Raw genomic sequence first — 12,928 nt, 5'->3', positions numbered from 1 at the left:
TCTATCTATCTATCTATCTATCTATCTATCTATCTATCTATCTATCTATCTATCTATCTATCTATCTGTCTGTGTATATCTATATCTATCTATATGTATATCTCGCTCTCTCTATATATTTATATATATATATATAGATAGATAGATAGATAGATATAATTTTTTCCCTTCCCTAATACTGACAAAGGTCTCATGAGTTATAAATATTTCCCATGTAGGAATGTAAACAGTTAAACCTTAGTAAGTCTCTTACGATTTCTCTTTCCTGTTAACCTCTTCATGTTCCACTTGAGTCTTGTATTGGAAAGTCAGATTTTCTTTTCAGCTCTGGTCTTTTCATCAAGAATGCTTGACAGGATATATTTCTATACCCCATTGCCTGTATATCTTATTTTCCAGTTGTGTGTGAAAACAGTTTTTAACATTTGTTTCTAAAACTTTGGGTTCCAAATTTTCTCTCTTCTTCCCTCCCCACCCCACCCTCTTTAAGCAAACAAGCAGCTGGATACAGGTTATACATGTGTAGTCATGCAAAACACTTCCATAGTAGTCATGTTGTGGGAAAACTAACTATATTTCCCTTCATCCTATCCCACCCCTCATTTGTTCTATTCTCTCTTTTGACCCTGTCCCTCCTCAGAAGTGTTTGCTTCTGATTACCCTCTCCCCCAATCTGCCCTCCTGTCTATCTTCCTCCTGTTCTCTTGTCCCCTTCCCCCTATTTTCCTGTAGGGTAAGATAGATTTCCATACCCAATTGAGTTTGTATGTTATTCCCTCCTTAAGCCAAATCTGATGAGAATAAGAATAAGATTCACTCATTCCCTCTCTCCTTCCCGTTTTCCTTCCACTGTAAAGGCCTTTTCTTATCTGTTTATGTGAGATAATTTACCCCATTCTACCTCTCCCATTCTTCTTCTCCCAGTATAATCCTCTCTCACCCCTTAATTTTATTCTCCAGATATCACCCCTTCATCTTCAACTTACCTTGTCCCCTCTAGTTATCTATCTACCTATATATACATACATATAATTTTTTCCCTCCAGCTTACCCTAATACTGACAAAGGTTTTATGAGTTACAAATATCATCTTTCCATGCAGGAATGTAAACAGTTCAACCTTAATAAGTCCCATATGATTTCTCTTTCCTGTTTACCTCTTCATGCTTCTCTTGAGTCTTGTATTTGAAAGTCAGATTTTCTATTCAGCTCTGGTCTTTTCATCAAGAATGCTTGAATGTCTTCTATTTTATTGGATATCCAATTTTTGCCCCTGAAGGATTATACTCAGTTTTGCTGTGTAGGTGATTCTTGGTTGTAGTCCTATCTCCTTTGCCCTTCAGAATATCATACTCCATGCCCTATGGTGCCTTAATGGAGAAGCTGCTAAATCTTGTGTTATCCTGATTGTGTTTCCACAATACTTGAATTGTTTCTTTCTGGCTGCTTGCAATATTTTCTCCTTGACCTGGGAACTGTGGAATTTGACTCCAATATTCCTAAGAGTTTTCCTTTGGGGATCTCTTTCAGGAGATGATTGGTGGATTCTTTCAGTTTCTATTTTACCTTCTTGTTCCAGAATATCAGGGCAGTTTTCCTTGATAATTTCTTGAAAGATGAAGTCTAGGCTCTTTTTTTGATCATGGCTTTCAGATAGTCCAATAATTTTTAAATTCTCTCTCCTGGATCTATTTTCCAAGTCAGTTGTTTTTTCAATAAGATATTTCACAGTTTTCCATTTTTTCATTCTTTTGGTTTTGTTTTATAATGTCTTGATTTCTTATAAAGTCACTAGCTTCCAATTGCTCCATTCTAATTTTTAAGGAATTATTTTCTTCAGTGAGCTTTTGGACTTCCTTTTCCATTTGACCAATTCTGCTTTTTAAGGCATTTTTCTCCTTGTTGGCTTTTTGGACCTCTTTTGTCATTTGGGTTAGGCTATTTTTTTAAGGTATTTTTTATTCAGTATTGTTTTGGGTCTCCTTTAGCAAGCTGTTGACTTGTTTTCTTAAATCACTCCCATTTCTTTTCCCAGTTTTTCCTGTACTTCTCTTACTTGCTTCTCAAAATCCTTTTTGAGCTCTTCCATGGCCTGGGACCAATTCATATTTTACTTGGAGGCTTTGGATGTAGGAACTTTGACTTTGTTGTCTTCTTCTGATTGTATGTTTTGATCTTCTTTGTCACCAAGGAAAGATTCTATGGTTTGACTTTTTTTTTTGTGCAGTTTGCTCATGATCCCAGCCAATTACTTGAGTTATAACTGTTTGTTAAGGTAGGGGGTCTGCTTCCAGTGTGGAGAATGTACTGTCCCAAGCTTTGGGGGTTTTATGCAGCTGTTTTCAGAGACACTTCAAGGAACCTATAAATTTTCAGTTCTTTCAAGGTGGTATGATCAAAGGCGAGATGTTTACTCCTTTCCTGGCTTGTGCTCTGGTCTATGATTGACCACAAGCGCTCTTTTCTGCCTTGGAACTGTGAGGAGGATTCCCTCTCCACCACCACTGCAAGCTCTACCACGCCAGCACTCCTCCTCACCCCAGGACCACCACCCAGAACTATGACCCAGTTCCAAGTACGGGAAAAGAAGAGAATCCTGCTTTGGCACCAGCAAAGAGATCCCTGCAATCCCCCTCTGATCAGCACCTCGATTCCCCCTCAGTCTGTGGGCTGAGCTCAGGAATCAGTACCAGCCCCAGGCATGCCCAGGACTGAGCTTCTCTCTCACCATGACCTTCTAAGTTCTGTTTGGCATTTGTGAGTTGAGAAGTCTGGAAACCGCCACAGCTGCCTGTGATTTAGTCCTCTGTGGCCTGCTCCAGGTTTGCTGTAGCCTATTTTGCCTGCACACCCATGCTAAACTGTGGAATCTCCCAGCCTGGTTCGATATACCTTTCAGATCAACCATCCAGGTTGTCTTGGGCTGGCAATTTGTTTTACTCTCTGCCTTTTTGTGGGTTCTGCTGCTTTAGAATTTGTTTAGAGCCATTTTTTGTAGGTATTTGCAGGGGTTTGAGGGAGAGCCCAAGCAAGTCACTACTTTTACTCCACCATCTTGGCTCAGCCCCGACTTGTGTTCCATCTTAAAATGCTTTATTCGTGTCTCTTTGATTTTTAATTTTTTAAAATTTTAATTAATTTATTTTGAATTATCAACAATCACTTCCATAAGCTTTTGAGTTTTAAATTTTTATCCCCTTCCCTCCCCACCTCCTTCCCCATGACAGCGTGCAGTCTGATATAGGCTATACATATATATTCCTATTAAACATATTTTCACATTAGTGATATTGTAGGTAAGAATTAGAACCAATAGAAGGAGCCATCAGAAAGAGGAAAGAAAACACAATAGAAGAAGAAAAAAAAATAAGAAATAGTTTGCTTCGATCTGCATTCAAACTCCATAGTTCTTTCTTCGGATTTGGATAGCATTTTCCAGCATAAGGCCTTTGGAAATGTCTTAAATCCTTATATTGCCGAGAAGGGTAAAGCCTATGAATATTGGTCATTGCACAACGTGGCTGTTACTGTGTACAACATTCTCTTGGTTCTGCTCACTTCTCTCTGCATCAGATCATACAAGTCTTTCCAGGTTTTGCTGAGATCAGCCTGTTTATCATTTCTTGTAGCACCATAGTATTCCATTACATTAATATAACAGAACTTGTTCAGCCATTCCCCAATTGAAGGGCATCCTCTTAATTTCCAGTTCTTTGCTACCACAAAAAGAGCTACTATAAATATTTTTTTACATGTAGGTCCTTTTCCCATTTGTATGTTCTCTCTTGGATATAGATCTAGAAGTATCCATGTCTCTTTGAAATAGCTAATGGTAGCTAGTGTTTGTGCCTTTTTTTAAAAATTTTTGAAATTCAGATTATATGACTCACTCAAGATAATGTAGTTGGTGGTTTATTAATTTATGCCTAGTAATTGCCTTTTGTTTAGGTGACTACTTCCTTTTTGTTCTCTGATTCTGAGATAAATGAAGGCATTTAAGAATACCTAGTTTTATATTTATTTTCACAACAGAAAATGACTAATAGATTCTCTAGTATTCATTTGGCAAGTACCTGCTAGATGCATCATTTGAGAAATGCGAGCATTTTAGAGAATGACCTTGGAGGCACTTTCTCTTTTTTGACCTCAGTTTTTCTTATCTATTAAATGGTGATAACCATATCTGTACTAATACATGTCAAAAGGGTAGTTAAGGGGATTAAAGGAGAAAAATTAGGATAATTGTAGTTATAAGGTAATCTTTATAGCTATAAGCTGTTGCTTTTGTCATTTTAGTGTATATTGCCTGGCTGGGTATAAAAGAAGTAAAAGACATGCTCAGTTAAGGAATTTTATCATATAATGCTGAAAAATAAACTGAACTTTGATTGCTTCCAGGATCATGAACTTAGGAAAAACAAAAACAACAACAACAACAACAACAAAATACCACTGAGTTTTAGAAAAGCAATGAAATTGGAAGTGGAAGGGTGCAGCTTTGATTTATTGGTCGAAAAGGCCCTGAGTCATAGATTGAGGCCTGGAACTGCTTGCCTAAAACAAGGCTGGAGTGGACTTTGAGGAAGTCCTTGATAGTTTAGACTGAGGCCAGGCTGGATGCTGAGAAGATTTTCTGGAAGAAGGTGGTGGCTAGAAAAGGAGTGGCTGAGATCTAGGGTTGGTGCTGGGTAGTGAGGAATGCCTGGGAGGAAAGTCCTAGGGTAGGCTGGAACAGGATGCAAGGAAGGCCCTGGGAGAAACACAGTGAAATGATATCATTTATTTGTGGCTGGCACCAAGTTTTCTTTGGAAAATTTGGGTCCTGTGGCAATTCAACATCCTCTATTGCTCAACCACCACCAGGAAATTTGCTCATGAAAGTGCAAATAGAGAAGTAGAGATCATTGCTTCTGGACCAGACATTTGTATTTGGAGACTTTTTCAAGATGAGCTCAAACCTGACTCATTTTAGTGGATATCCTTAAGGATAAAATGGAAGACAAGTGGTCTTCAAAGAAAGGAAATTTCTTTTGTTTTCCTTTCTTTGCTTTGCTCCTTTCCTATCCTTTCCTTTCCTTTTCTTGCTGTTTCCACTGTTTTTTTTTTCCTCTGGCAGCTAGATATCACTGGGCTTGGAGTCAAGAAGACCTGAGTTCAAATATGTCCTCAAGTACTTACTTGTTGTGTAATCCTAAGGAAGTCACTTAACTTGTGTTTACTTAAGTTTCCTCATCTGTAAAATGAGAATAATGATCGCAGCCGTCTCCTAGGGTTGCTGTGTTGGATCAAAAAAGTTAATATGTGTAAAGTGTTTAGCACAATTTCTTTCACATAGTAAGTACTTAATAAATGCTTGTTTCCTTCCTTTTTCCTGCCTAATGAGCTGATATTGATTTTAATCTTCATCTTTTTCTGTAATATTTTACAAAGAATTTCATATTCTATTCCTCTATTGCCTTAACTACCACTTATGGCAAGGAGAATAAGAGTGTGTTGGCTTAGTTGGTTTCCATGGTCTTTTGACCTTGTCATTGTTACAGTTATTTTACATATATGATACTTTTAAAAATTATTATAAAACTAATAATCCTAGGCAAAAATAATAAAATATGAGAGGTAAAATTTTACATAATCTTTAAGTAGTGACATAATGGAATAAAATTAATTGCCTTCTTGAGCTCAGGGTCACCTTCATGCCAGGATGAAACATTAGAGAAGCACTTTGTGAAGGGTCTGGCAATGTACTGATGTTAAATAGACTTGGTTCTACATTCTACATATTAAATTTGGAAGTTATTTATAACATGTCAATAAGATGCAAGTGGCTAAAAAAGATGTATACCCAGCGCTTAGTATAATGCCTTGCATGTAATAATTTTTGTCTCTCTGTCTCTATATCTACACACACACACACACACACACACACGCACGCACACACACACACACACACACTCTCTCTCTCTCTTTAGGAAGTGCTTAATAAATGCTCATTTATTCATTCTTGCCAAGTTATTTCATAATAAATCACCACCAATAATGAATAACAGATAAACTTATTTATCCAAACATGCAGGAAGTAGCAAAAATAATGAAACTTCGAATGACACCAAATACCCAGAATGAATGAGTTCTTGTTATAATTGCAAGATATCTAAGCTTAGCTGGAGAGTCCCTGATGTTTAGTAGGAAAGTTTTTCAAGTCCTAGGGAGGTGAGCTGGAAATCAAGGACGTTTTGAGGACCTAACTTCTTACCTAAATTTCAACAGGAGAATCTTCCTTTTTCCTCTTCCTTGAGTCACTTTCAAAAAATGTCTGAAACTGATAGTGACTCTTTTGAAGAAGGAATGAAGACTGCACTTTCTTCTCTATTGCTTTCAGTCCTTCATGCTGCAACATTGTGTCAACATTCTCCCCACATGGATGTATCTCATGCATATTTTTCTAGGGTTGGTAGGAAAACTGGGGTTCCATTCACATCTCAATCATTGTATCATATTCCAAGAGAGTTCTTGCATGCTTTTTCTTTTTAACAAATGTGTTAATAGGAATAGGAAATACATGCTCATAGTTTGTAGTTTTTTTCTTTCTTTAGGTAGTAAAATCTTTTAGTTTAGAAACTGAGGATGTGTTTTTATGGTAGAGTTAGCGCCCACCCAACTTCTTGTGGAGATTCATCTCTTCAGCCATTCAGATTTGACCTCCCTAATCAGTTAAGTCATCAACAGGTTCCAGAAAGTGGCCTGCTTATTACATTTTTGTTCTCTCTTATTCCTCTTCAGTTAAATGTGTGGCTTTTGTTTTGTTGCTAATATGTGAGGTTCACATTAACTCCATGTTATTCCATATGAGTAGTCAGGACTGAACTAAGGTTGCGGGTTCATCTCTGCATCAGAAAAACGTGAGTAAGTGTCTTGAAGACTGGTAATACAGTAAACCATTTTGAAGTCCCTGAATAATTACTATACATTTTACCATATTAATGTGTTTATAGGTTGTTGAGCCAAACCATGAAGGATCACCTGGTAAGAGTTGCAAATGAAGCCGAATTCATTCTGAGCAGACAGAGAGCAGAGGATATTCATAGGCATGCAGAATTTGAGGTAAGATGCCTTATTAAGGAAAGGGAAAAAATGGGCCACTTTTGCATGGTAACTAAGAGAAGGTGCCAAAATAAACCAATTTTGGCTTCATCCAACACTTTAGAAATTTTGAAATCTTATTTACATAATTTGTACTAAAATCAATATAATGTCTAACTTTTTTTAGTTTTGCTGTACTGTGGCAGTACAGTTCACTGTTTTCATTTAAACTTACAGAAACTGTTTATTTTACTTTATTTTTACATGTTGGTTAAGAGAGAAAATGAGGAGAGAAAAAAGGTTTTTGAGGTATATAACAAGTCTCAGAGGATTATAGTTTTAGAAATAAAAGAAGTCTTAGAGACTGTAGCTACCAAGTTAGGAAACTGTGTCATGGAGAGGTTAAGTACTTATCAGACTGACATAGCTAGTCTCAGGAACAATATTGAACTCAGGACTTCCTGACTTCCAACGTAGTAACCTTTCCATTATACCATGCTGCCTCTCAGGAGAGTGGTGAGCCTCTTGACCAAAAAGGAAGTAAAACTTCGTGATCCTGAAAAAAAATGTAGCAAGGAAATAATGTGAAAAGGAAAATTAGATGAATTCCTAAACTTCAAAACCTAAGATTTTAAGTAGAATGAGTCCTTGTGTTAGAAAACTATTAAAAGAAAAATGTGGGGGCACCTAGGTGGTGCAGTGGATAGAGCTGTGGCCTTGGAGTCAGGAGGACCTGAGTTCAAATACTGCCTCAGATACTTGACACTTTCTAGCTGTGTAATCCTGGGCAAGTCACTTAACCCCAATTGCCTCAGGTAAAAAAAAAAAAAAGAAGAAGAAAAGTGCATAAGCTGCTATAGAGTAGTGACTTTCCTTTTTTTTCCCCCTGTCTGTGGCTCATAGTAGGTTCTTGATAAATATTTTTTGATGGGTGGATTAGAAACTTCTCTAATAATTTAGATATTCAGATCAACTATAATTGACTTAATGGTCTGGTATACTGTGAAGTTAGTATATTTATGCTAGTGCAAGTGTGTGCACATGTGCATGCACAGACACACACACACATTCTCTGCTAGTACATTTGAAGTCTGGCTTTGAACATAGGTTTTCTTCATTACTGATTTGGAATTTATGCTTATTATGGAATAGATGCACTATTCCACATGATTTATTAAGCTTACAACATGTGCATTTAAATACATATTTTCAAATTTGTTGTGTTTACTCAGAAGCTCTATCCACTGCGCCACCTAGCTGCCCTGAACAGGAATATTTTTCAGAGATAGTTTTGGTGGCTGAATTTTTTGTGATAAAAGGTATATCTGACAATTTAGCTACTGTGTGCTTAATTTTAACCTTTATTTCTGCTTACATGTATGAATTGCTTCTTATTCTGTGAGTGTTCTTGTTTCTAATTTTAAAAAGTCACGGTATTTAAAATAAAACCGTAATGCTATGAAATGTAGAGCTTCAAGTATATGGGCATGTAGCTGTGTTTAGCACTTTACTAAATGTGTTGTCCTTTAATAACACTTAGGAAGATGAAAGCATATTTTTCTTAGACACTGCTTATGTTATAAAGGTCATGTGTGCTGAACCTAGGTTTCACGCTGTGCTTTGTTTAATAATCTGCACTTCATCTAGAACTAGTTACCCCCCTCCAGCAAACAGATTCTGTAACAGTACCATTTGTGAAGGTAAAGTAACTGGCTTGTTTCATTTATTATGTTGTAGGTTTGATGGCAGTTTGTAGAGCTATGTAGTATATCTCTTTAGTGCAGTGCTTGATAATCACTGGAATGGGATATGTATGACATCTTTTACTTAGATTTATAGAGAAGATATGTTTGTGAGACGGCTTTGTTGATCAGATAATAGTAGGTGTCAATACACGAACATCTTCTCTTTTTAAATTTTATAGCTGTAAATGATAGTTTAAGAAATGGATAGAAGTGTGATGCTTTAGACTTGATCATATGGATACAGGCAAGGAATAAATGACAGTGCTTTAATTAGAATAATCTGTGAATTAAAATGTTATCTTAACTGTAACATCTGACAAACACAAGTGCTGAGTAAGAATATTACTAAATGATTTTCTTTTTTGTTTTTTAATATGTTTCAGTTCCTCTTGATAGTAATTTCTTTATACTAGTTTTGCTACTGTTGCTTTCAGTCTCAGTTGTTGGAATATAATAATTCACTTTTTATAATCTTGAAATAGAAATCATAGTATGACTTAATATTCCATCTTTGAAATAAGAGAAGTAAAAATTCTTTTTATAAAATAAAAGCGATCATTATATTTGGTTAATTTTTTGTTCTTTTTTTAAAGGAGATGTGTTTTTATAAAATTTTCCTGAGTCTTTGTTTATTTTAAAGAATTTACCCACTTTCCAGCTCTCCTTAGGTATTATCTTTCCTTATTATCTTTTGAGTATAGGAGCTGCCTTTTTTTTTGCTTATCCTTTAATCCTTAACATAATGCTTGGCATATAGTGAGTGCTTAATAAGTGCTCTCTATCTCTTTATCTCTCTCTGTCTCTCCCTTCTTTTCTCCCTCCTTTTTTTCCTCTTTTGACCTTCTCTTGTCCCTCTCTCTTTCCTTCTCTCTCCTTTCTTCCCTTCATCATTCTCTCCTTCCTCTTTCCTCCATCTCTCCCTACCCTCTTTTTATCCTCTTATGCTCCCTCTCCATTTTTTCCTCCCTTTCTAGAGAGATCTTTAGAAAAGCAACTGTAACTAACAAACCACGTGATCATCTCTATAGATGCAGAAAAAAACTTTTGACAAAATATAACACCCATTCCTATTAAAAATACTAAAGAGCATAGGAATAAATGGAGTCTTCTTTAAAATGATAAATAGCATCTATCTAAAACCTTCAGCAAGCATCATATGTAACGGGGATAAGCTAGAAGCATTTCTTATAAAATTGGGGGTGAAACAAGGATGCCCATTATCACCCCTGTTGTTCAACATGGTACTGGAAACATTAGTTTTAGTAATAAGAGAAGAAAAAGAAATTGAAAATATTAGAATAGGCAAAGAAGAAACAAAGCTATCACTCTTTAGAGATGATATGATGATGTATTTAGAGAATCCTAGAGAATCAAGTAAAAAACTACTTGAAATAATAAACATCTTTAGCAAAGTTGCAGACTATAAAATAAACCCACATAAATCGTTGGCATTTCTACATATTACCAACAAAGCCCAACGGCAAGAGATAGAAAGAGAAATTCCATTTAAAGTTCCTGTAGACATTATAAAATATTTAGGAGTCTACCTGCTGAAACAAACCCAGGATGTCTATGAACACAATTACAAAACACTCTTCACACAAATAAAGTCAGATCTAAATAATTGGAAAACATCAGTTGCTCATGAGTAGGCTGAGCTAATATAATAAAAATGACAATTCTACGTAAGCTAATTTGCTTATTCAGTGCCATACCAATCAAACTACCAAAAATTATTTTATGGAGCTAGAAAAAATAAGAAGAAGATTCATTTGGAATAACAAAAGGTCCAGAATATCAAGGGAGCTAATGAAAAGAAAGGCAGGGGAAGGTGGCCTAGCTATTCCAGATCTTAAATTGTTTTATAAAGCAGCAATCATCAAAACTATTTGGTACTGGCTAAGAAACAGAGTGGTGGATCAGTGGAATAGGTTAGGTATGCAAGACACAGTAGTCAATGACTATAGTAACCTACTATTTGATAAACCCATAGACCCCAGCTTCTGGGATAATAACTCACTATTTCACAAAAACTGCTGGGAAAATTGGAAAAGAATATGGCAGAAACTTGGCATAGATCAAAATCTCACACTATATACCAAAATGAAGTCAAAATGGGTTCATAATTTAGATATAAAGGCTGATACTATAAGCAAACTGGGAGAGCAAGGAATAGTTCACCTGTCAGATTAATGGAGAACAGAAGAATTTATGACCAAACAGGAGATAGAGAATTTTGTGAAATGCAAAATGTATAATTTTGATTACATTAAATTGAAAAGTTTTTGCACAAACAAACCAGTGCAACCAAAAGAAAATTGGGAAAGAATTTTTACAACCAGATAAGGGCCTCATTTCTAAAATATATAGAGAATTAAGTCAAATTTATAAGAATACAAGTCATTCCCCAATTGATAAATGGTCAAAGGATATGAACAGGCAGTTCTCAGATGAAGAAGTTAAAGCCATCTATAGACAGATGAAAAAATTCTCTAAATCACTATTGATTAGAGAAATGCAAATCAAATTTGCATTACCTCTGAGGTACCACATCATACCTATTAGATTGGCCAACATGACAAAACAGGAAAATGATAAATGTTGGAGAGGATGTAGGAAAATTGGAACAGTGATGCATTGTTGGTGGAATTGTGAACTGATCCAACCATTTTGGAGAGCAATTTGGAACTATGCCCAAAGGATTATAAAAATATGCACACCCTTTGACCCAGCAATAGCACTTCTTGGGCTGTATCCCAAAGAGATCATACAAATGGCAAAAGGACCCACATGTACAAAATTATTTATAGCATCTCTTTTTGTGGTGGCAAAGAATTGGAAATTGAGAGGGTGCCCATCCATTGGGGGATGGCTGAACAAGTTGTGGTATATGAATGAAATGGAATACTATTGTGCTATAAGAAATGATGAGCGGGTATACTTCAGAAAAACTTGGAAAGACTTGTATGGATTGATGCTGAGTGAAGTGAACAGAACCAGGAGAACGTTGTACACAGTAATAGCCGCATTGTGTGATGACTAACGTTGATAGACAACCCTTCTCAGCAATGCAGGGATCTCAGACATCTCCTCTCATGATGGAAAATGCTATCCATAAAGAAGAAAGAACTATGGAGTTTGAATGCAGATTGAAGCATACTATTTGCTATTTTTTTCTTCTGTTTTGTTTTCTCTTTCTTGTGGATCCTCCTATTGGTTCTAATTCTTCCTTACAACATGACTAATGTGAAAATATGTTTAATAGGAATGTATATGTGTAGCCTGTATTAGACTGTGGCTGTCTTGGCGCAAGGGAGGGGAGGAAAATTTAAAATCCAAAAGCTTATGGAAGTGATTTTTGATAAATCAAAATAAATTAATTTAAAAAATACAAAGGGGGGATCCGAATACAGTTAAGACAGACTGGGCCTTATTAACAGTTATCATGGATGTTGGTTTCTAACAGAGCAAGTTTTTTTGTTTTGTTTTGCTTTTTGGTGAGGCAGTTGGGGTTAAGTGACTTGCCCAGGGTCACACAGCTAGTTAAGTGTCAAGTATCAGAGGGCAGATTTGAACTCAGGTTCTCCTGACTCCAAGGCTGGAGCTGTATGCATTGTGCCACCTAGCTGCCCCAGAGCAAGTTTTTGATCTCAGTATTGGATATCATGTTTCTTAAAAACACAGTTCATCTTGGGTTTGTAGAACAAAGAATTTGCTTAGAAGTCATGGAAGCTATGTGAGGGAAAAGCCTGCCTGCGGCGATTCTATTCATTTGGTTTCCAGTGAAAGTCATTAATCCTTTTATTTAGCTTGTCTGTATTATTAATAATAGATTACTTCTTTAACATTAAATTTTATTTTACCTTTCCTCAAATACCAACTTATTTTAGTAGTAGTCTTTGTATTTTGTTGAACAGGTATTATCATAAATCTATTTCATTATTTTAAGAAAATTACTGTGATCTTCTTTATCTGTTCATTCTTGAAATCTGGGTTTCTTTTTACCACTGGCTCTTGTCAATTTCTTAATAACCTCTCGTGACTTTACAATGGTTGTAAATCATGTTCAGCAACCACCTTCTTTGCATGATTTCTCTTCAGTA

The 12,928-nt window shown here is 36.0% G+C and overlaps 1 protein-coding gene across 7 annotated transcripts in view; it reads left to right on the top strand.

Annotated features, from left to right (window-relative positions):
* Positions 1–12,928, top strand: part of LRBA (LPS responsive beige-like anchor protein) — a 676,054-nt gene that overhangs the window by 279,704 nt on the left and 383,422 nt on the right. For all 7 annotated transcript variants that reach the window (XM_027866938.1, XM_027866942.1, XM_027866935.1 and 4 more), the window contains one exon: positions 6,993–7,101. In XM_027866938.1, coding sequence (XP_027722739.1) covers positions 6,993–7,101 — 109 coding nt within the window. The remainder of the gene's footprint in view (positions 1–6,992; positions 7,102–12,928) is intronic.

The sequence above is a fragment of the Vombatus ursinus genome, unplaced genomic scaffold, assembly GCF_900497805.2.
Source record: "Vombatus ursinus unplaced genomic scaffold, bare-nosed wombat genome assembly UNPS02014784.1, whole genome shotgun sequence".
NCBI lineage: Eukaryota > Metazoa > Chordata > Mammalia > Diprotodontia > Vombatidae > Vombatus > Vombatus ursinus.
The sequence above is the reverse complement of the archived record's forward strand: the minus strand, read 5'-3'. Positions and strand labels throughout refer to the sequence as shown.